The sequence below is a fragment of the Brienomyrus brachyistius genome, chromosome 10, assembly GCF_023856365.1.
Source record: "Brienomyrus brachyistius isolate T26 chromosome 10, BBRACH_0.4, whole genome shotgun sequence".
Taxonomy (NCBI): Eukaryota; Metazoa; Chordata; class Actinopteri; order Osteoglossiformes; family Mormyridae; genus Brienomyrus; species Brienomyrus brachyistius.
Window position 1 is genome coordinate 15,362,203 of NC_064542.1, and position 24,774 is coordinate 15,386,976.

The window sequence follows — 24,774 nt, forward strand, 5'->3', positions numbered from 1 at the left end:
ACAGAGGCCCCTGGCACTGCCAAGCACACCGCACCTCTAAGGGGCATAACGGCGACACAGGAAGCCAGTCCCCTAGATCAGACCCGCATCCTCCTACAGACTTCCAGGTGAACTGGACCCTACACCTTTTGTGTCCACCTTGTAACCTTGAGACACGTCCCCCTAGGCCAACTCTGAGCCATGTAGGGGGGATTCGATTTGTGTGTTTGGCTGAACGCCACACCAACCAGCCTGCGATGGCAAGGGCAGGATGAATCACTCATAACTGAAGTGGTGGTGTGACCGATGGCCCCAGGATGGCCGCCTGACTGTATTTCCCCCTGGACCTGCATCTGGTGTGTACTGCTAGTTGGCTGAAGGTTCATACAGGAAGTGGTCAGCCTCAATGTTTCTTGCCATTCGCAAGAAATGTCCAACCTTCAGATCGACCTTCACCTGCTAATGCCATGACGTAGGAAAACACACCACCTTCTGCCCGCTGTCGCGGCACAGGCCACCGCCCGATGTCCGTGGCATGGATTCAATGTCACGTCACCGTCTGGATTTGATTCCTGCACCTCCCCAAACTGGCTGTGCTTTGGGTCTTTGCATCTCTCTCATCCTCCCTCCACTCCCGTCCCTTAAATCACACGTCTACACAGGCCCATGAACACTCTGTTGGGAGCCTTGTAACCTCTTCCTCAGGAGCACAGACATTAAGCCAGGATCCTCCAGAACAGGAAACAATCCAGAAAGACAAAGAGACTCACAAGTGTCTGCTCCTCGAGATGCAGCCCTGCAGGGACCTCCGACAGCAGACCTGCACTCTGCTCTCTGCCAGGATGCAGGAAGGGAAAAGCTGCTCTGCGGTCACAGTCTAGGTCCTCTGGGGTCACAGTCTAGGTCCTCTGGGGTCACAGTCTAGACCCTCATGGCTCATCATCGAGTTCTTCATCAATATAGGTACCCTGAGGTACCTGAGGTGCCTTAGTAGGACACCACAATTCTAGGACCAACGTGTATCTGAATTATACCATGTTTGGTTCCCATCGGCTTGTGAGTAAATTTTCACGTGTTCATGTGCGTCTAGCGAAAGGGAATCCAGTTCCCTCGAGGGTAATACTCCGCACAAAGAGACGGGGAACAGCCAGCATTATGGACAAAGGTGGCTTTGTGGGGCCAATGAAGGGCGTAGATTTTGGGACCTTATTATAATTTCTCAAATAGTAGTTCCTGAGGCCTACATGTAGGGTTTGTCATTGCCTCTACTGTTTGGGTTATTATTATGATCGTAGTTTAACATGCTCTATTTTTAGGTCTGTATTTTTACCATCACAGAATAGCGTCTTACCTCACTCCCCGAAAGCGGCCACCAGCCAGCGATTGTCTGTTTATTTTTAGTCGCACATGAAATGAAATGAAACACCCCCCACCCCCACACTCCCCCCCACCATCTTTGAACAGTCCATCGGCAGGTGATGTGGTTCTGAAAGACACACGGGAGTTCTCATCCGACCCAGATTCTCAGACCATGTGGTTACGGGCCACGGGTCCGACGCGTAATTTCCAAAGGGGACACAGGGCTCGGGGGGTGGGGGTGGTTTAACCACCCAAATAGATTAGAGGCGTGTGAGAATCATAGTGCTGGAAAAGCAAATTGAACTCATCTCCTTTGGGGAAGTTACAGAGTGCCCCCCCCTTCCCCCACTCACATACACAATGCCAGCCCCCTCCCAGGTTCGACTGGACTCCGAAGACTACAGCCCTGCATTTCCATCCCAGCCCACACCCCCATCATGGTAACAGGGATACAGGAAACACAGAAGGGTTACTGGTTCGAATTTATGATTTTCTTCCTGAGAATCCGGGGTCACCACACTCCCCTACATTTGTTCACCAGAGGCTAATATATCACCCACTTTATTTATTTATTTACCTGTTGTGAGCCCCCCGATTTTCTCAGGGACGCCAGCAAACCCTGCCGCTGTAAATCACAACTGCATAAACCCCATGTTACTCTTTTTCCCAGTAATTTAACTAATTAGCATCTCGGGGTTCGCGGGCACCTAAATTACAGAGCGTTACACGCCACTGAAAAATAAGGTTCATTATTCGCGACTGCTTATTTGCAATTCTGAAAGCAGAGAACAGGGGTAAATTCCCCCTAAGCAGGAGCGTTATGGATGGGGACAGCGTCTGAGGAAACCATTAAAGAGATCGGAGTTATTTTATCTGACACAACTACATAAATAAATTAGTTTTAAAATAGTAAAATAACGTATCGCGGCCACTGCGCTCATCCAGGATGTTACTGGGCCATTTCGCCTTCCACAGTACCGGCAAATGGAGCCGCCGTTACCGTGGCAGCGGCAAAGGGAAGGTCTCTCCTGGGTGAGTGTCAGCAGGATATAAGCCCGTTTATTTTCTGACCCCCCCTGGGTCCCCGAGCGGTCCCACACTGCAGCCGTCCCTCCCCCCACCCCAGCATGAACATATCCCCCCGCCGGTCGACAGCGTGGGTCCCAGCACACGGATGACTGTGCCACTCTTCTGTGTCGAAGGAACCACAGAGCTGAAGATGGCACAGACTCACGGCCCACACACTGCCCTCTGCCCCCCGCTTCTGTGCCCCAAGGGACAACTAGGTCTTTAAAATGAGTAAAATATCCGGTATGTCTGTAAGTCAGACGGCTCACTTGAGCCAAAAACGTTCCTTCCGCACCCACGTCATTTTGTTGTATGCGGGATGTCATTCATCGGGGAGCTGGGGGTGACAGACAGACGCAGACATTATGATTAGACGCGGCCGTCGATGCAGGGGAGAGAGGCAGGCCGGTACGCTACACTGTCACAGTGTGCCTGAGGTGGTCTCCGCCCACATAGAGAGACCACTCCTACCACACAGGCCGAAAAAAAAGCCTCTTCTGTTTTTTCAGAAGGAAACACTCGTGCCCCCCCCCTCCCTAACACCCCATGCCAGAAGTCAGGAAGGATATCTTGAAGGTCACCTGCCATGACCTCTGACCCTTCCTCTTGGCTGTGGCTGAAACCATAAACAGACGATCTGCAGATATGCTTATTAAGGGTCCTCGCCAGCCGCAGTGGGCCCTCGGCCAATCAGCACAGCGAGACAGCGGTGGGGCCAGAGAAAGCTGAGCCGCACGTCCTCGCTGCTCAGCTCCATGCGCAGTGGACACTGAAAAAGCCCAGCGGCGCTGGGAAGGACTGATGGATCGGCCCGGGGCCGTCAGACACAGTTGGCACGCCCAGAGACACGGGGGCATCTATTAAACCCGGAATCAACAGCAGGGACCTCGCTTATTAAGGAAAAATAGGTTGCATTGAAAATGGAGAGTACCCACTTAACCTTTAGGGGTCACTGGCCATTACTGCCCCAGGAGCTAATCGATACAGCCGCGAGGCACTGCTGTACACACACTGGCGTGATTCTCATTTATTTATTTATCATATGTTTTGCCCCCACCCCCCTCAACTTCCCCCAGAAAGGTGCCACACTTAAGGCAGTGGGCAATTATGGAAATGAGATCTGGGCCATCGCTCTCGCTGCCCGACTGCACTCGGAGGGCCTGACGGGTAATCGATTACGCTCTCGCCAAAGCAGCACTGCGACCTCTGACCCCACCAGCCGTGGGGCTGCTTTCTGGCAGGGGGTCACGCTCCCGAATAGAACTGCCCCACCACGGAATGAGAGGGAAAAGTAAGGATGGGAGGGGAAACACAGAGGAAAGATATAAAGACATAAAAAGGAGACAGGAGGGTTAGTCTGCGTACTCCTGGGCATGGCCGTAGTTAACTAACTAGTACTGAGACCCTGTTAACACAAGGGCCCTCTGCATCACTGCATGCCCAAGGGACTCCGGAGAGGTGTGTGTATCGGCGGGGGCACCAGGAAGGGAGCAAGACTGCGGGGGTGGCGGTGTATGGAGATCGGCCTTCTCAGGAGAGTGGAGTGGGGAGTGTTGGTCTGAGACATACAGGGTTCTCTTCCTACACTTAAACCATTATGGTCCATCTGATTTACCTTTATCTCACAGCACATGCGCGCCCCCCCCCCCCCCGCCCCAGACCAGAGCTCCGCGGGATTCTGAAAGGCCCTTTCAGGGCGGCTCATACATATATAGTATGAATGGATTTCACAAAGCAGGCCATGAAAGTGTAAAGAAAAACCTATAAGAAATACTGCAGTGTGACGAGACAGTGAGTGTTACGTGGGCCTCTGCTTACTTTGTGCTCATTACCAAGTGCATTTATAACTTATAACACAGAGTCAGCCCACTGTCCCAGCATCATGCGTTATTTTACTCCCAGAAGTTTCTAGAGTCCCACCTTCTGGGGGGGGGGGGCTTCAGTAACTTCAGCTCAGACAGGCTGACTCCCACAGCCCCCACCCAGGCTCAGAGGACACTCGCATTCCCGCACATAGACCTGGAGCAGTTAACAGAACACGCTCGCATTCCCGCATACAGACCTGCAGCAATTAACAGAGCACGCTCGCATTCCCGCACACAGACCTGCAGCAATTAACAGAGCACGCTCGCATTCCCGCACCCAGACCTGCAGCAGTTAATAGAGCACACTCGCATTCCCGCACGCAGACATGCAGCAATTAACAGAGCACGCTCGCATTCCCGCACCCAGACCTGCAGCAGTTAGAGCACGCTCGCATTCCCGCACCCAGACCTGCAGCAGTTAATAGAGCACACTCGCATTCCCGCACCCAGACCTGCAGCAGTTAATAGAGCACACTCGCATTCCCGCACGCAGACATGCAGCAATTAACAGAGCACGCTCGCATTCCCGCACCCAGACCTGCAGCAGTTAGAGCACGCTCACATTCCCGCACCCAGACCTGCAGCAGTTAACAGAGCACGCTTGCATTCCCGCACCCAGACCTGCAGCAGTTAACAGAGCACGCTCGCATTCCCGCACCCAGACCTGCAGCAGTTAATAGAGCACGCTCGCATTCCCGCACGCAGATATGCAGCAATTAACAGAGCACGCTCGCATTCCCGCACCCAGACCTACAGCAGTTAATAGAGCACACTCGCATTCCCGCACCCAGACCTGCAGCAGTTAATAGAGCACGCACGCATTCCCGCACCCAGACCTACAGCAGTTAATAGAGCACACTCGCATTCCCGCACCCAGACCTACAGCAGTTAATAGAGCACACTCGCATTCCCGCACCCAGACCTGCAGCAGTTAATAGAGCACGCTCGCATTCCCGCACCCAGACCTGCAGCAGTTAATAGAGCACGCTCGCATTCCCGCACCCAGACCTGCAGCAGTTAATAGAGCACGCTCGCATTCCCGCACCCAGACCTGCAGCAGTTAATAGAGCACGCTCGCATTCCCGCACGCAGACATGCAGCAATTAACAGAGCACGCTCGCATTCCCGCACCCAGACCTGCAGCAGTTAACAGAGCACGCTCGCATTCCCGCACCCAGACCTGCAGCAGTTAACAGAGCACAAGGCACGGCCAGCAGTCACTACATGCAGAGTGATGCCACAGACTCCTGGCATCTTGGTTCTCTTCTCACACTTAAACCATTAAGGACTGGAAAGGAGGAGAGCCGCTCCTCACTCTGCACCTCCTCCGGCAGAACTCACGCCAGCAGCACAGGGGCCAACCCAAGAGTTAAAGCTCACAGTGCAATGAGAACGATGCCCCTGCAAAAATACAGCGCGGGGGGGGCGTCAAGTGAGGGGTGGCACACAGACTCTGGCCCAGGGGCCTCCTCAGGGGCGATGCTCCTTGTCTGCCCCCCCCCAGCTTCCTCATGAGATTATCTTGCCCCTTTGACACCCCCACTTCCCGTCTGCTACCTTCCTCCTTCTCCACATGTGGAGCATCTCCGCCCTCCCCCATTCCTTCCCTCCCTCCTTTCCTTCATCTATCTCTCCCTCCCTGCCTGCCGACACCTTGGAGCCGGGCCCCTTCCGCTCCGCTGTCTGTCCTTAATGGCAATGCAAACATCCCCCCCCAGCCCCCACCCAAGCAGTGGCACACGTGGCAGAGGCCTACACTGCTGGCGACTCTGCAGAAAACCAGGGGCCAGTTAGCCCCAGCTGCCCCCCCATGGTGTCTGATGGATGCTGTCAAGCAGGCAAGTAAAACAGGAGCATTATGAGCCCCCGCCTCAAAAATGCCTCTTTTATTGTACCCCACCCCCCCACCAGTCTCAATGAAAGCTTGTGTGTCTTTAACACTCCGTGCCCGACATTGGGCTTGTTCCACCGAGGCTCGTGGCACCCTGAATAATTACGTACGTTCAGCTGGGAGATAATACTGCTTTAAAGTAGAGAAATTATCCAGTTATATAACCAAAGAGTACTGAAGGAGGCCATGATTGTAAAAAAAAGAGAAAAAAAAGTCTTCTAATTCGCCTCTATATTTAGGCATATTAAAAGAGGGTTACTGGAAAGGGAGATGTGAGAGGGCCGGCTGTGTTGGCCGGTGGGGGGGACGGGGGGGGCACGGGGCTGTTTTAAAGCAGCTTCGACCTCTAAACATTCAGCCTGTCCATCACTGTTACCCACAATCCCCTGGGGCACTTCTCTTTGGCCCAGGAAGGAAAAAAAACATCAGGAACAAAACAGATGCTGAGAGGTGCTGGCCGACACCTCAGGGCTGCACGATAATGATAGGCACCCCCTCCCCCTAAAGCCCTCCCCTGACGGCGTCGCACTTCCCCCAGGGGGATACTCAGTCCCCCCCCCCATTACCCATTAACACTTGCATGCACATTTATGCTTAGCCACCCAAACACAGGTCCTGAAGGCCAAGCCCCTGCATCCCCTCTTAAGGTCCCGGTATGGCGCCCTTATGGACACAGGTGCTGTGTTTTCTGTTTTACTTTTCTTTGTTTGCAGGGAGTGACAGACATTTCCGACCATCGTCACATCCCCTGTCACATCCCCTGTCACATCCCCTGTCACATCCCCCCTCTCATGCTGTCCAGCTCTGGCCGGCTCTCCGGTCCCCAGGGGCCCTGGCACGGCCCTCAGCAGGACCTCCAGCCCTCAGCAAGCGTCGCCCGATGAGACCGGGTCATGTTGCCATGGGAGCAGACAGTACCTCCGGCCTGAGGCCCTAGCTTACATAGGTAGCGCAGCAAATGGGAGCCTGGCCATAGCCAGGCCCGTTAGCAGTTGACTGCCTGCAGATGCTTCCTGCGGGTGGGGCTCCTCTTTCATGTCAGAAGGGAGCCTCTGAAGCAGTGTGGGGTTGTACACAACGGGAAGCCCCCAGCAAGCAGCTCAAAACCTTGCAGGCCACAGGGCCTCCAAGACCAAGCCTGGGCGGGGGCAGCAGGGAGGAATGAGCCCCCAGTCACTGAACACAGCCAGTGCATCAGCTAGCATCTGTGGCCTTAATGTGGCTCTTCGTGGTGTTTCCTTCACAACAGGTTACTCTTTTTTGGTGGTGTGGGGGGGGGGGTATCTTCATGGTCCATGAGCCCGCTGTGCGGCACCTGCATGGCAGACAATGCATGACACGCTCCCTCTGGGTCTGTTCTGCCTCCTCGCAGATCAACGTGCAGAGCAGAGAATTATGGGAAAAGATCAGGGAGTCTGTCTCATTTGTTCCTTTAAGCGTAAGGTGACCTCCATACCCCAGAAGGGTGAGAGGACAGATTTCAGGGGCTGTGGGGAAGGGAGGGGGGGGCACGTCTGTGCAGAACATGCCCTGTGGCAATGCTGTTATCCCTGTAACAGCACCTGCCCCCCCCCCAACAACCAGCAAAGGCATAAAGAGATGGAAGAGAAGCGGGAATGTGACGGGGCGGGTGTGGGGCGACTACCAAGACACATAAGCGCGTAAAAAGGGCATATTATCTCTGTGTGGTGGGGGGTGGGGGGCTGAGTGCTGTGCTCTATGAAAATGAAATTACCGGGGGGGGGGGGCAGTAAACCAAATTAGCATCAAATGCAAATGACTGGGAGCTTAATGGTAGAACAGGTGCAGGCAGGAACCCTAAATGAGATAAATGAATAAAACATCCCCACACGACTGTGAAAGCTGACACAAAGTCAATGGCATGAATAATGCAGCGCTGCAGCCGGGCCGAGCCGCGCCACGCTGACCTTTCCCCGCAGGAAGTGCAACGAGACAATGGGTCATGGCACGAGGCGGCCAGACCCCCCCACCGGGGCGCACATATGGAGCAGTCCAGGCGTGAAGAGCTCGGCATGCGCACCTCGAGTCCCGTGTGTATGTGTGTGTGTGCCTGTATGTATGCGTCTGTGTGTGTGTCTCTGTGTGTGTCTCTGTGTGCGTGTGTGTCTACGCGCGCATCCGTGTGTGTGCACGTGTCTCTACGTGTGTGTGTGTGTGTGTGTGTGTTCTCATTTATAGCATGTCCTGCATTCCCAGAGCCGTGGCCATGTGACTGTGCTCATGTCGCTTTACACGCTAAACGTGACTGGCGAGGATTTTCCGGGGAAAGCCGTAAGATGGGGCAGCTCTCAGCAGGCGCTGGGACCACCGCCGGGAGTAATGAGATTACCGAGCCCCAGGTGTGGGGGGGGGGGCAGGGAAGGGGCCCCGCCTGACGTCAGGGCTGACAGTTGGTGGAAAGAACCCTCTTGATGCAATGCTGTCAGTGTCGCCACGGTTACCGTCACCAGCATTTTACACCAACAACCACCTCAAGACGAGCAAGAGTAATGCCTGACCTGCGCACAATCCCACATAATATTTAATATAAACATTAAAAACACGTATGTTCTGAATGGCCCTGTATGGGATATGCGACTGACTCACTGCATATATTATGTAACTCGCAGTGTCAGCGAAGAAGGAAATTCCTGAAATAAAAGCAGTGCCCAGCCACTGGCCTTGATCTCTTGTCTTCCGCAAAACCACACAAATGGCCCGTGCGGGTGGGACGGAGGAGGCCGCTCCCCGGCCGGGCCTGGGCCAGTGACACCGAGCGTGACACACAATAGTCAGGGGCACGCCTCTCGGTCTCGACGCCTCGGAATACCACATTCGGAAAAAAAACAAAACAAAAAAAAAAAAAACTAAAGAGAGGATAAAAAACAGGCTTATATTATGATAATGTTCATGGAATCCAATTACAGACGTGTATTTATGCAAAACAAATTAGTATGCGGTCTAAGTAGGAAAGCAGAAAGGCCTATTTGAGCGGATTATGACATATAAACCGCAAACAATTAGCCTAAAAAAGAGAGAGAGGGAAAAAACAACATTTTTCTCGAGCCACAATCAGCACATTCCCACCACTGCAGGGCGCTAATGTGACCCTGGGATGGTCACTCCCTACTCCCGACCCTAGGCCGGGGGGGGGGGGGGGGTGGCGGGCGCTCGCTCCTGCTGCTTGGGTTTCAGAGTGTCAGAAGTTAACCCCCCACCTTCCCCAAACGGGGAATGAAAAAGCAACCAAAGGAATTACAGGTAAAAGGAGAATCGGCTGGAGCCTCGTCACTGGGGTAATTAGCCAGACACACTGGCATAGGGCGGCTTGATAACGCGCAACGCGTGGGGGAAATATTATAGCACCCCACCCCCCTGGTCTCCGCTAACACCTGCCTTTTCCAAAAGTGTGGGTTCGGAGCTCCAGGAGGTGGTGGGGGTTTATGCCTTTCCACCAGGAGAATTGAATTCCGCCAGGACGTCCCAGCCTCGTGCCTCAGGCTTCCACAGACAGGCGCAGGGTTTATCCAGTATGTGGTAAGATGATGGCTGGACAGAAGAATGGAGGGAACCTACCATCACGTGAACGGCCTTTAAAGCCACAGATCTTTCAGAAAAGATGACACCACAGGCTGGAAGCCCAGGCAGATGCTGAGCCTGTTATTAAAGCTGCAGCGATAACGCTTGTTGTTGTTCCAGTTTGCTTGTTTCAGCAGCTCTGGCAGATCTGTGACCACAAAGACACAAGTCACGTTTATTCTGGATGCTGTAAAGGACAGCTTGAACACACTGCAGTATGGGAAACCTCCGGAAAACATTCCCAGTGGAGGACAGAGTGGGAGAAGAGCCGGTGATGGCTGGCGGTCACCGAATCGGGCTGCAAACCCAGTCAGTCCTGCCCCACTCTCAAGCAGTGACATCACTTCCTGGGGAGGAACACTTCCTGCGTGATACTCTTTGCTCTGGATGCAGCTCACTCGGCAGGAAACGGCAAACATAAACTGACCCCATGGCACATACACATGTGCAGTAGTGCATCGCATGCTGATCACGTGCGAGCTCCATCATTTCCCCAAGCCAGAAATCAAAACGTTAGTGAAACATGACCCTCTTCCTACACGTTTACTGTCACTAGATAGGACACTCTGGCCAGGATAGCCCTCCTCATGTCGGCTAGAAATGTCCCCACATCTGACCAGCCCGCAATCTAAGCAGGGGGGCCTGGACACCCTTCTGGCGCAGGTCCGACATGCTCTCACGCTGCATACTTTACTGGATGGACCTAAATTTAGCCACAGAAGGGTGTCTGAACAAAAATGGAGGGAAATTCATGTGTTTGCAGGGTGTTAATATTTAACGTTGGCAGGAAGCAGCATTAACCCACTTCTGGGTTAAAAACGGCAGTCAGTTGAGTCGAGCAGGTGGAAAGGGAACCGTGAAAGTCCCCCCACCCCAAAGAAAAGAGTGTGTGGCTAAAGAGGTCTGCCATGGGGGAATGCCATACCATGTCAAGGGAGAAGTGGTCTTCATCAGGTGAGGTCACTTTCTGTCTCGGGGGGGTCGTCGAGAGAATAAGCCTAGCCTATGCCTAAGGGGCTCCCTGTGCCCCGGGGGGAGAGCTCACACAGCTCCTCATGAGGACATGTCTGAATGCCTCTGCAGCCCCTAGGATTTGTACTGGTGGGGGTGGGGGGGAGTATCTGTCAAGTGAGCAGAGCAGGTGCTGCAGGTGGACCAAGAGTTACAGACGAGCAGTGGGGAGAAAGGGACAAGACAGACAGAGCAGGAGAGGAATGCGAAAGTAAACAAGAAGGCTGTGGACCGGGACGACGGGGGACCAGGGGCGAGGGAGTGAGAGAGCAGGGGCAATGAAGCGAGAGGGTGGGGCCGAGGGAGTGAGAGAGCCGGGTGATGGGGCAATGAAGCGAGAGGGTGGGGCCGAGGGAGTGAGAGAGCGGGGCAATGAAGCGAGAGGGTGGGGCCGAGGGAGTGAGAGAGCCGGGCAATGAAGCGAGAGGGTGGGGGCCGAGGGAGTGAGAGAGCCGGGTGATGGGGCAATGAAGCGAGAGGGTGGGGCCGAGGGAGTGAGAGAGCCGGGCAATGAAGCGAGAGGGTGGGGCCGAGGGAGTGAGAGAGCCGGGCGATGAAGCGAGAGGGTGGGGCCGAGGGAGTGAGAGAGCCGGGCGATGAAGCGAGAGGGTGGGGCCGAGGGAGTGAGAGAGCCGGGCGATGAAGCGAGAGGGTGGGGCCGAGGGAGTGAGAGAGCGGGGCAATGAAGCGAGAGGGTGGGGCCGAGGGAGTGAGAGAGCCGGGCAATGAAGCGAGAGGGTGGGGCCGAGGGAGTGAGAGAGCCGGGTGATGGGGCAAGGGAGCGAGAGGGTGGGGCCGAGGGAGTGAGAGAGCCGGGCGATGAAGCGAGAGGGTGGGGCCGAGGGAGTGAGAGAGCGGGGCAATGAAGCGAGAGGGTGGGGCCGAGGGAGTGAGAGAGCCGGGCAATGAAGCGAGAGGGTGGGGCCGAGGGAGTGAGAGAGCCGGGCAATGAAGCGAGAGGGTGGGGCCGAGGGAGTGAGAGAGCCGGGTGATGGGGCAATGAAGCGAGAGGGTGGGGCCGAGGGAGTGAGAGAGCCGGGCAATGAAGCGAGAGGGTGGGGCCGAGGGAGTGAGAGAGCCGGGCGATGAAGCGAGAGGGTGGGGCCGAGGGAGTGAGAGAGCCGGGCGATGAAGCGAGAGGGTGGGGCCGAGGGAGTGAGAGAGCGGGGCAATGAAGCGAGAGGGTGGGGCCGAGGGAGTGAGAGAGCCGGGCAATGAAGCGAGAGGGTGGGGCCGAGGGAGTGAGAGAGCCGGGTGATGGGGCAAGGGAGCGAGAGGGTGGGGCCGAGGGAGTGAGAGAGCCGGGCAATGAAGCGAGAGGGTGGGGCCGAGGGAGTGAGAGAGCCGGGTGATGGGGCAAGGGAGCGAGAGAGCGGGGCGAGGATATGAGATAGAGGGGCGATGAAGCAAGAGAGTTGGAGTGATAGAGTAAGAAAGCGGGGCAAGGGAGAGAGAGAGACGGTGGGGCAATAAAGTGAGAAGATGGAGCGAGGGAGTGAGAGGGGGTGAGGGAGTGAGAGCGGGTCGATGAAGCGAGAGAGTGTGGTGAGTGAGTGAGAGTGGGGCGATGAGGCGTAAGGGTGGGGCGAGGGAGCGGGGCGAGGGAGCAGCACAGGCGCATGGACCAATGCATGCAGCGCTTTGGAAGTCAACCAGGCAGATGATAGGATTGCTGACAGTGGGCTGCATAGCATTAACCCTGTATTAACCTGGAGAGGGAGGCCTTGGTGCCCCCCCCCCCCTTAATATTCCTTTTCCGTTTGGGCTTAAGTCGGCCACCCGCACTCTCCAGGAGGAGACATTGTTACTGTGAGGCCGAATGCGGGGGTCCATGCTGGGGGGGCGGGGGGTCCCCACATCACCCCTCCTTCCCTCTCTCCCGTCCTCCAAACTCCTCTCACACTCTAATTGCTCCACGATGGGCTGTGGTGTGAGCAAGCATGTCCCAACAATAGCTCCTTTGGCCACTTTGAGGTGTGGGGGGGGGGGGGGGGGGGGAACGTGAATGGCAAGCTGGAGGAGATCTGGCTTAATCCGGGGGGCAGTCCGTTGTTACAGCCAGGCCCCACCGGCCGGTCCACGCTCGCTCCCCCACCCTGAGTGCAGCGGTGTTGGGTTTGGGGGGGCATTTCGTACATCACACGCCGATGCTCCGATCCACCTCCCATCCACGGGATGATGCTTCATCTGCCCCTTCATTTCTTTGTGGAATAAGTCCAACAGTGTCTTTCGGGGTGATTGCCAAGTCCTACCATTAAAAATTCAACAAGGGGGCACAATGACCCACTTTTTGGTCCTTTTATTAACTCAATTTTTTCCTCACTCTTTCTCTCTCCCTCTCTCTCTCTCCCTCGTTTTAGTTCCAGGCCAGGAGACCAGATGTGGTGGAATGTGTCCGGAATAAGGACAGCCAGCGGAACCCGAGAGCGCAGCCAGCGAGCCGGGGCAGGCAGTCCCACGGTAACCACGAGAACTCTCAGCTCCCAGGATTCCACATTCCATCCTCTGCTCACAGCCACGACACATCTACAGTATCCACTGCGATGAAGACACCAGTCACTCTTCCAAGGAAGGAAGAGCGCAATGACAATGGAGCAGGCGAGCACGTCATATTTCAGTGCAGTTGGCCAGAGGTGGCGCTGTTCTCCCGGGAGCAGCGAACAGCCTAAATATCGCACCTGGAGAAATGCAGGCTATTCTCAGGCTGCTGCTCAAAGCCATGTTAGAGGACAGAATATCTTCTCCTTCCCGAGGATCAGTACTCTCAGCCATGACGTGTTGGGCGGACCGGTCCTTATGACATCCCGCTCTTCCCCTGCACTGTAAACAGCGGCTGGGTCGCAGACACTTCATACAAAGAGAGAGGATTTTTAAAAAACGATGCGTCCGTATGGACTAAGACCCAGACTCACTTACGGCCCCCGCACAGATCCAAGTGGCCACCCCTAGCAGCCTCTGCCACGTGTTTCCACACACACGCAGTGAGACACACTGCACCCCCGAAAGCAGCCAAAGAAATGTCGGTAATGCTGGACAAAGAGGAGATCCAACACACAGGGCTCTTCTAACACATTTAGGGGCTGGAAATTGGGGCATAATGTGGATATGGGGTGGGGGGGGAGAGAGTTGGAGAGCTGGGCTTGGGGAGGGGGGTGACCTGAAAGAGATGAAATGAGAGGAAAAAGGGAAAGAACAGGGCATCTATTAGATGTCACCAGGCTTTTGTGTCCATGTCAATGAATGTGGATTAAAGTGTTTGAAATAATCTTAGTGAGGCGGTGAAAGGTCTCAGCTGAAGGGAGGGAGGACAGATAGAGAGAGAGAGAGAGAGAGGAAGGGAGGGAGGGAAGGAAAGAGAGAGAAGGAAGGAGAGAGGGAGGAAGGTAGAGAGGGGGAAAGTCTAAGGAGGTGATAGAGGGGGTAGAGGAAGAGGAGGGCCAGGGCCAGGGGCAGGGAAAAGCCTGTTCTTGTCACACAAACACGCACATAGTGGGCAAAAGGCTGATTTATGGCACCACTAAATAAACGGCTATACTCAGGCCGTGGCCCCCAGCCCACAGAGCCAGGCTGCTGTAAATCAGTACGGCCGCATTTCATCTCCTCAGAGCCACTTCACCTGTATGCAATCGATGGCTGCGGCGGGGCTGGAAAGGAGCCCCCCGGGCTGCCCCCCCCTGTATGCCACGCGCCCTACCCCGCAAGGCGCACCCTACATACCCCACCCTGCACCAGACACCCCCGACCCCATACGCCACACTCCCCACACCTCACCTCACACGTCCCATCTCGCACCCCGTATGCCCCAGACCACACGCCACAATCCCCACACTGCAGCCCGCGCGCCACAATCCCCACACTGCAGCCCGCGCGCCCCAATCCCCACACTGCAGCCCGCGCGCCACAATCCCCACACTGCAGCCCGCGCGCCACAATCCCCACACTGCACCCCACACACCAGCGATGTGGTGCCCCAATGCACCACAAATCTCTGATTTGTTCTTATAACAATATAATAAGCAATCATTAGCTAACTTTATTTTTCAACATTCCATGGCTTTTTCAGGACTGGCCTATTCTGGTGTCTTATGAGAGAAATCTAATTAGAAAATCACTCTCATTACTCATCCAGAAGAATTAGTGCTAGCCTGGCTAATTACTGCTGTAAAATCTAATCATCTCTTTGAAACAAGAGCACTCTAATGAGCTCTTATTTATTGAACTAAATAACTTCAAGGGAAGATCGAGGTTGAAAATGTTTTTTTTATGTGTTTGGGGGAAATAATAATTCTTAATTGAGTGTTTTGGCTAGCAAGTTCTTTGTTTTGTGGGGAGCCCAAACGAACCTAACTGGCAAGTATACAGTGGACCGTCAACGCTGACGGGCCCCTTGTTTTCCTCTTTTCACATGACCTATTTTTCTCTCCTGGAGGAGCATGTTATGTGGAAGAATTTTTTTTTTTAATTTAGCATTGATCTGCCGGGCCACCTGATCTGGCAACCTGGCGGAGGTGGGGGGGGGGGGGGGGGGCTGGTTTGTGGCCAGGAGTGAAGGAGCAAAGATTAACGAAGAAACCAAATATTATGTTATTTCACTCATCACTGGCACCAACTGAACGCCATTAATCCAGCATCGGTTCAGGATCAGCACAACAGCACGATGGAAGCAGGGTGATTACAGATGTGAGGCCTCCCAGCGGGGGGTGGTGGGGGCAGGTAGAGCGGCGCTACTGGCCAGGCAGCTCATTTACCCGGCAGGGACGCCGGTGCTTTGCAACCTGCAGCTGTCTCCGGCAGCTCTGGCCCGTTCTGCTCCAGCGAAGCAGAAGGAGGCTCAGAGCTGCGGACATGACGGCCAGGTAGCCCGCCCCGGCCCAGACGCCAGCCAGGATGGGCGATCAGCATTTGACTCTTGTTAGAGTGCAGGCAGGCGGTCACGGGGAGTGCCCCGGGGCAGACATCTCCTCAGTACCCTGGGGGAAGAATACCCACAGAGTATTCCTGTTTCTCTGTCATCAGGAAGTGGCCTGCTTACCAACAGTACCATTTTGGGAAGGTGTGGAAAGGGGTTATATATAAATAACTGGTGTAACAGACAGAGGAAGATGGGGATGTGCACTGCCGTCACTGCCACAATCACCATCGCCACCACTGGCTCTGCTGCCACCTCCGCCACCGCAACCCTTCCTCCCACAATCGCACCTCATAAAGAGCGACCCACCAGCAGAGGCCCACGACCCAGCAGCCAGCCTCGTGTGTGTAAACAGCCGATTTCCTCTCAACGTGTTCCAGCCATTGTGAATTCTTTGAACTGACGAACTTTGATTTGCATTGAGTTGAGGAGCTGTGGTGGTGGTGGGGTTCACGTGACCTTTTTCCCCAGATATATGCCCTCCAGATAATTAACAATAATGCAGAGATGCTGCCTGACCCACTCACACATCCTCAGTGCCTCTGTGGTCGATCACCAGGTGATCAGCAGGAACCAGCTTCCTTGAACCCTGTACCAGCTCTATCACTCACTCTTCCATCTCCCACATTGTCCATTAGCCAGTTTGCTGTCAGTATGCCATCAACTCAACAACGAACACAAAAGAATGATCAACAACATCCGCAGGCGGTCACAGCACCATGATTGGCCAACACAACACAACCGTCAACGACACCCGCGGCCTGTCACAGCACCCTGATTGGCCAACACAACACAACCGTCAACGACACCTGTAGACCGTCACAACCCCAAGATCAGCCAACACAACACAACCGTCAATGACATCCACGGGCCGTCACAGCACCATGACCGGCCAACACAACACAACCGTCAATGACACCTGTAGACCGTCACAGCACCATGACCGACCAACACAACACAACCGTCAATGACACCTGTAGACCGTCACAGCACCATGACCGACCAACACAACACAACCGTCAATGACACCTGTAGACCGTCACAACCCCAAGATCAGCCAACACAACCATCAATGACATCCGTGAGCCGTCACAGCACCATAACCAGCACTGTCATCAGCTGAATAGCAATTAACTCCTGAAGCCCAGTCTAGCAATGAAGGACAGCGCTCCCTTGGAGCAAATGCTCCTGAATACCTCCTCGATTAGGCCAGCAAAGTCTGAGTAGGAGAAAGGTGAGGCTCTTGCATCCCCAGTGCAGTGTTTCGATCCCGTTGACCCTGTCAAATAGCGTTCTCAGATGTTCTCCACCCCACAGTGTTGTCATACTTCAGGGGCCACCATACCCAACTTTTGTATTATTGGACGAACAAAGTGAGCCAGTACATGAGCATGCTTTTTATCGTCATGGCAACAATAGGCTTTTTATCATCATGACAAAGCGCCCTCCCCAACTCCCATCCCATACCATCAGCTCACAGCATACAGCAGGGTCAGCAACCGGCCAATGGCGGATGAGGGAGGCCCTTACCTGTCGATGATGACGGGGTCAGAGGGCGTCTCATTCCGGTTACCACAGCTTTTCTTGTCACAACAACGGCTGGTGAGGAAGGAGGAAGGGATAGGGGGGTGGAAGAGAGAGAGAGAGAGAGAGAGAGAGAGAGAGAGAGAGAGAGAGAGAGAGAGAGAGAGGTTAACCTGGTGCTGTTTTACATATGTCAATGCTGACCCTGGCGTTGACCCTGTGATCGGGCTGTGGGTGAAGGGAGGGAACCAATTACGAGTTATTCTCCCCCCTGTCCCCTCTCTGGTGGGCCAGACGTCACCTGAAGGGGGGGGGTCCCCTCTGTCCCCTTATTATGACTGTCACATATGGGTCGCTTACGGCATCACAAAGGCAATCCATCTAAGACACAGCCTGCTGCTGACGACAGGAGTAGGGTGGGGGGAACAGGGGTTTCCGGATGGGGGGGGGGGGGTCGATATGAGTACCTTTTCCCAACGACACCTCAGGCAGGTAATAAGTACGAATGTTCACCTGACACCCCTTCAGAGTCAAAGGGACAGAAGGGCGTAGAGGAGGCTGGGTGGGTGGGGGCAGAGGATTATGGGAGGGGGCTGGGGTCCTGAACAGCAGGAAGAGACCCCAGCTCATGTTTCATCTGTGCAGATGGCAGACGGACATGAACGGGCCGCCAGCGAGGCCGTCACATGACACCACGGGCATTGTCTCAGCGCAGGAGCTGCGCTGCGGGGCCATCGATGCGCGTAGCCTTGAAGCGGACTCCCGACGCCCCAAAAGGGCCACTTTTGTCTCCCTTTTCTCATCCTGTCTCTTCTTAGTGCTTCTGCACAATGCTCCCTCATTTTCTCTCCACCTCAATCTCTCCTCCTTTCACTCTCTCTTTCTCGCTCCCTCCTCATTACCTCCGGTGTCACTTTCGTTTTCCGCTTTCTTCCTCTTCCTTTCTTCCTCTCCCTTTTATTTCTCTCATTCTCTCTTCCTAACTCTTCTCCTTTATTTCCATCTTTTGCTTTCATTCTCCTTTCCTTCCCTCTCCTCTGTCCTTTCCCCTTCCTCTTCCTCTCACTCTCCTCCTCTCTTCCTCTTCCTCCCTATCCATCTCCTTTCATTCTCCTCCTCTCTTCCCCCTACTGTCCCATTCTTCCTCTCCTCTTCTCCATTTTCTCTCCCCTCTTCCTTTCTTTCTCTCTCTCTGCTCTTTTCCTCCTCCCCCTCCCCTCTCCACTGTACCTTTCTTCCTCTCACCCTTTACCTCCCTTCCTCTCCTCCTCTATAGCTTTGTCTCTCTCCTTCCACACATCCCTCCTTCCTCGAGTAGGCACATCCTTGCTCCTGTTTGGCAGTTCTCTCAAAACTGGGTCACAGCTCCCACAGGACGGGGTGCAGGCCGCTGTCATTTGCCTCCTCCCAATAATCCAATCATCAGGTTGCACCCATGGGATACAAGTACTCTATCTGAATCCAAATCCCACCCCCCAACAAAAAATGCATGCTAATTAGTACATGCATACAACAGCTTTGTTTGGGAAATGTTTCTGTTCCTCTTAATTCACATCCCATGCACATCCTGCACACATCCTGTAGGACGCCTGAGATGTCTGCACTCTCAAAGGCTGATTCCAGGTAGCGCTTATGAAGGACCGTCGTGCAGTTTGATACGGGCAGATGGCTGAGGCTCACATCCCACACGAGAAACAGCTAAATGAAACACAACGCTCTGGCCCCCACAAACGTGAGATCGACTTCAAAACATAAAAAAAAAACAAACTTGCTTTTCTGACAAGCAACTGAGTCGCATCCACCCTCGTCTCCACCGCTCATGTTTGACAATAAAAGACTAAGCATTTCTGTCCCACGGTTACAAGCTGGCTGGGCACCATATGGCTAATGGCACAGCGTGGCAATTAGCAGTACTGATTAATGGTGAACAGACTCTAATTTTATGCTTATAATTGAGACCGTGTTTGCACCCCCCCAGTGCAGAATCAGCACAGACAGACAGGGAGGGGTGGGGGAGGGAGTTACTGGGGGAGGGCAGACACCCCAAAAAGCCCCTCTCCAGTTTCTCCTATCAATACGCACATATACGCGTGCGTATACACACACACACACACACACACACACACACACACACACACACACACACACACACACACACACACACACACACACACACACACACACACACACACACACAGGTTTGTAATATATCTGTGGGGACTCTCCATTCATTTCTACGGGGAAAGCTCTAGTCCCAACATGACGACCTTAACCCCTACTCAGCCCTACACTTAACTATAAGTAACTGAACAAAATGTGAGGCATTTGGCATTTTTACTTTTTTGACTGCATTCACAGATCTTTCTGGGGACCTGAAGAATGGGCCCCATAATGTTGTCATTACATTGTGGGGACATTTCCCCTAAACCACACACACACACACACACACACAAATGTAAATGTGTGTAAACATCCATCCATTTTTCTCTGCCATTAATCCACTTTAGGGCTGTGCTGGACTGAAGCCTGTTCTGGTCGAAAGGCCATGAGGCAGAATGCACCCCTACACAGGGCCCCGTCACAGGGCAAACATTAATGTATATGAATTATACCCCCCCTGGGGGTTGTGGGCCACACTCCACACACTGAAAGAGAGGAAGCTTCTCTCTTCCTGTTTTTTATATATAAGGCAGGTGTGAGAGTGTTTCTTTCCCGAGCCTGACGATCGGTTACCCAGTACCCAGCGTTTGGGAATTCGCCATCTCCCATCACATGACACAAGAGTCCCACTCCAGGCGTGTGGGCGTGTGCGTTTCATCGTCGGGCCTCAAAGCACATTACAATCGAAAAGAACGTCCAAAAAAGAACAAGAGACGAGGCAGCTACGAGCTTCTCTTGTCCTAATTAACTATGTACAAGTACCATATTTCTGCGAGGAAAAAAAAAAAATCAGCTGACATGCTATCCAGTATTCTTAAGACAGACGGCAGCTTAACTTCACAACCCAGTTTTACGCAGGAGAGATTCATCTTTGGATTATAATTAAAGATGCAGTGTCCTCCGCCATTCGCGCTCCCTTTTATCTCAGGCTTCTGGTGTTGACCTGATTCGACACAGTGAGAGGCTGCCAGCACGGCCTTATGGGAGACGGTCCTCACTTTAAACCGGCCGCTTGCATTAAAGATGGCGGTGAGGACGATGTGGACAGGGACCGCAGGTCGTTTGTAGCTGTGGCCCGTCAGACGAGGCTGCGACCTACTCATTGTCATTTTTGGGGAAGACCCTTCCCAAGCAGTGGCTGTAAATCTCAGGACGGATGTGTACCATTTGTGTGGGGGTGAATCTCAGGACGGGTGTGTACCATTTGTGTGGGGGTGAATCTCAGGACGGGTGTGTACCATTTGTGTGGGGGTATGCGGAGTGTTACAGTGGTCTTACCTGCACATGATTTCGTGCGTCAGCAGCACCCTGCACATTTCGGGGTTCTTGTCCTGACCTTCATAAATAATGGCCTTTAAAAGACAGGAAGACAAAAGAAACATGAGTATTATAGCTGGTTGGGACACTAAGGACAGTGGGACACTAAGGACAGTGGGACACTAAGGACAGTGGGACACTAAGGACAGTCCACAATCACTGTCACAGACAGGCAGCTCTCTCACCACCACATTCACCACGCCAGGGACGCGAGAATCTGAATTTAAAGTGCAATCCAGAAACGTAGCACAACTGAAAGGGGGAGGTAACCGTCATGTGTTACTAGTAATACTGTTAACCAAAGCAATTGAAATTAACCTCAGACTTAAGGAGAACTGAAAATTACTTAAGACAATGAATTAATTCTTGGGCAAGAACACCCCCCACAAAAACCAGGCTCCCCCCCCCCAAAAATCCCAGGAAAATGTGCATCACTCTCACAAAACTCACTGCAAGAAATCATTTCCAGCAAGCTTAAGCAGCTAACACTTTATATCCGCTAATAACCAACACTACATATCCGGAAAGATCTTCATATTTCTTGCCGTCTCTGTCCAATTTGTGAAACTCCAACCTTTACACAATATACTGTAAATATAACCTGGATGAAATTTATAGGCGAAGTCTGAGCAGCGAGCAGCTACCAGACTGGGACCAGCTTCCAGAGCAGCGAGCAGCTACCAGACTGGGACCAGCTTCTAGAGCCTGGAGTCCCTGCAGCTCAGACTGGAATGACCCAAGAACCAGAAACAAGCAGCTGAAGCAAGAGACTCCATCCATGATACTTCCTGAGATACGATGTTTTACAGCTTATGGTTTTATCCCTTCTCCCAGGCTCCAGAACCTGCCGGAACATCTCTGTTGAAGACCCTCCCACTCCTGTTTTCTCGAGTGTGTGTGTGTGTGTGTGTGTGTGTGTGTGTGTGTGTGTGTGTGTGTGCGTGTGTGGGGGGGGGGCACCTAAGGTTATGGGAGGGCTTCCACACACAGCAAGCGCATGAAACCTCAAACAAACGATCTTGTGTCATAATGGGGTAGTGAGGGTGGGGAAGGAGGGTGGGGGTGTGGGGGGGGGGGGGTGGCGGCGAGCAGTTGGGCTGCCAGACTGTAGCGTGGCGAGCCATCTGGCCAGCCCCCACCCCTTCCAAAAAACCTGGGCTTTGTTTTCACCCTTGGGTTGTACGCATCGCAGTTTCAAAGCTGTGAACAGCACGTTTCTCCCAAACACACGTAGGCACTGGGCGCTCCCTCGTCCCGCAGGAACGGCACCTTCCGTCTGCATAGCGGACCGACGGCACAAGAGATGGACTCACCCCAGAGAGACATGAATAGGGGGAGGGACTCGGTATAAAGGCAACCAGGCAGAAATACAGCATGTGGCAGCGTGCAGAGCGCGACCATCTCTGTGGGCTCCGTGTGCGTTGCTGCTCTGAGAAAATGGGGCCTTCGAATCCAGTGTCGCCCGTCACGGAGGCGCCCTGTCCACCTCATCTCTGCACGGGAGAGTCCTCGGCAGTCGTGAGGGGACGGCAGTGCCCCGCCTTTCAGATGCCTCCTTCCACATCAGTGGCAGACAACATTGCGAGGGAGGCGGGGCTACAGGAAGCTGTCCTAGTTCTCTCCAGGATGCTCCATCGAGGCCGACTCCTCACGGCCCCCCATTAAAATCTCTGACTCGCAAACTGAGGGGAACAAATGATGCCCTTTGCCAGTTTTCCTTCAGCTACTCATCTGACACCAGACCACACCAGCTTCTACGGCTCTTCAGGAACTGCGCACGCCAAAATATTTCTATACACTTTCTGTTAAGTCCTGACATTTTGGAGAGGAGTGTTCAGGTCTTATCTTACATCGTCAGGGAGACCTGGATTACAGGAAATGTCAAATACGGGAGATTTACACCATACGGCGTCTTGTGTTCACAGTCGCCTGCTTCGGAAATGCAGTGAGGTAATTAAGGGGAAGAACGGGTGTGGAGGTATCCCGCACGGGAAGGAGCTGATTGGAATGGCAGCCAGTTCCCACAGAAACGTGCAGGGGGGGGGAGAATTATATGACACCTCTGCTTTTCTCCCATGCCCAAATGGGGTGGGGCAATGTGCTCCTGAATGGGGGCCAGAGCAACTGAATAAACCACTCCAGAGCTCCCATAAAACACGCACATCACACTAAACACGCCTCGCGTTAACAAGCACCCAGCCTGACGTGCCTTTTAATACATATTTTATTTTGCACGGCTAACTTTTGATATTTCATTTGCAGCCATTCCGGACGGCCTTGATGTGACAGCTTCATCTGAGGCGCGTAAACAAGCAGCTAAAAATACACAGGGGCGCTTCCCTCGGCGTCAGAGCGCTGCCGGCGGCGCGGGGACGCTGTCTGGCCGGCCGCTCTCGCCGCTGCCGCTCTCGCCTCGCTCTGATCGCTGCGCTCTGATCGCCTTTGTTCCCCAGCCCGGCTGTCCCGGAGCCAAACCCAGGCAGGCTGCGAGATTGCTACCTCCCTGCAGTCTCCATCAGGCCTGTCAGCGGCCCAGGCGCTGATCACAGATAACACTGTCAGCCTGACACCCGGAGCCAGGGTGCTGCACATGGGCGTGTGTGTGGTGCGTGTGTGTACGTGTGTGTGTGTGTGTGTGTGTGTGTGTGTGTGTGTGTGCCTGTCTGTGTATGCACTAAACACTGAAAAGTGAAATTCGACACGAAAGCATTGTTACAGTAATAAAACAACAATAACCAAATTCACAATTCCTATTATTTGAAACAAATGTGCAGATATCTATGCATCCATCCATCCTCCAACTGCTTATCAATCCAGGGATGAAGTGCAGAGACCAGGGCAGGGGGACACCGGGACAGGAGGACAGTCCACCACAAGACGGCATATTTATCTGGCTTTTAGAAGCCATCATCATTCTGACATTCCTGCCCCAGCAGCCCCCCCCCAGCTGCGGCGGACTCTGCACCAGCAGCTGTGAGTCTGCAAGCTGCTTGCGGTGAGCTCTGCTTATTATAAAAGTTCTTATTTATTCCGTTGAGGTTTGGACAGTTTCGGCTGTGTGGTTGCCTGCTTTGACTAGTTCTAATGAGCAGTGCATGTAGACGGGGTCCCGCCAGGCCGGCTGGGACCATGTCGCGTGTGGCCAGACGCTCAAAAACCAGGCAGAGGAACCTCCACACTGATACAGTGAAACAGGGCCGACCACATGCCAACACTCTGTGGCTGGGGGGAGGGGGGAGGGGGCTGAGGCAGGGACACAGGCTCCGCCTCTCTGTCATTGCAGTGGCCAATAGCTGTGTGTCATATGGGCTCATGGTGCGTAAACAAGGAAACGACACCTGCACTCTTTGCAAACTCCGGACAACTTCCAGAATGTTGCCCTTAATCCAGAAAACACACAAAGATTCACAAACCATCCATCCATGTCTGGTACCTGCTTGTCCTATTCAGGGTCGGGGGGGCGGAGCCTATCCTGTACGCTACAGCTGCAAAGTAGGGAACAACCCAGATCGAACATCAGCCCATCGCAGGGCATGGAACATCCCAGGAGGGGGTGCCAGCCCATCGCAGAAATTCACAGGTTATTACTTAATACTGTACTTAATCTGGCAGGGTTTAAGCACCAACCTCAACCTGCCAGAAATCAAAGTCTACAGGGTAATATTTTTTCAAATTTGCACAAATTATTAGCAAAAAAAATTAACTACCAGGCAATTAACTAATGAAAAAAATACTGTAATGGTAAATTGATATTTTGCATCTTTCCGTTACTCTCCACTTACATGCTCCTCCTTTCATAACTCCAAACCCGCGCATCTCTGAGCGACAGCCCTGATCCCCCAGTGATTACTGCCTGGCCAAGCGACGTGACCACATGCGACCCTCCCAGCACCGCAGAGGGGGGGCCAGATTGGAGTTTAGGCCATTCAGGGCCCAGCTGCAGGCCCCTCGTACCCTGTGACTGGCGACCCCCCTGTGCCCTTTCATACAAACCCCTGGCTGATAACCTAAGTTCTCACAGAGCCTCCAGGCAGAGGATACGAATGATTGACCCCCTGCTGGTGACACAGGCAGGAGTGTGGAGCTCCTTCTGCACCTTTGATCAAACAAGA

General features: G+C 53.7%; 1 protein-coding gene across 1 annotated transcript in view; it reads right to left on the bottom strand.

The window, feature by feature from the left end:
• The window catches only part of LOC125750921 (transcription factor COE1-A-like), a 62,622-nt gene that overhangs the window by 32,180 nt on the left and 5,668 nt on the right, over nucleotides 1-24,774 (bottom strand). The window contains exons 5-6 of the mRNA XM_049029289.1: nucleotides 20,624-20,697; nucleotides 17,192-17,260 (exon numbers count right to left, since the gene is read on the bottom strand). Coding sequence (XP_048885246.1) covers nucleotides 17,192-17,260; nucleotides 20,624-20,697 — 143 coding nt within the window. The remainder of the gene's footprint in view (nucleotides 1-17,191; nucleotides 17,261-20,623; nucleotides 20,698-24,774) is intronic.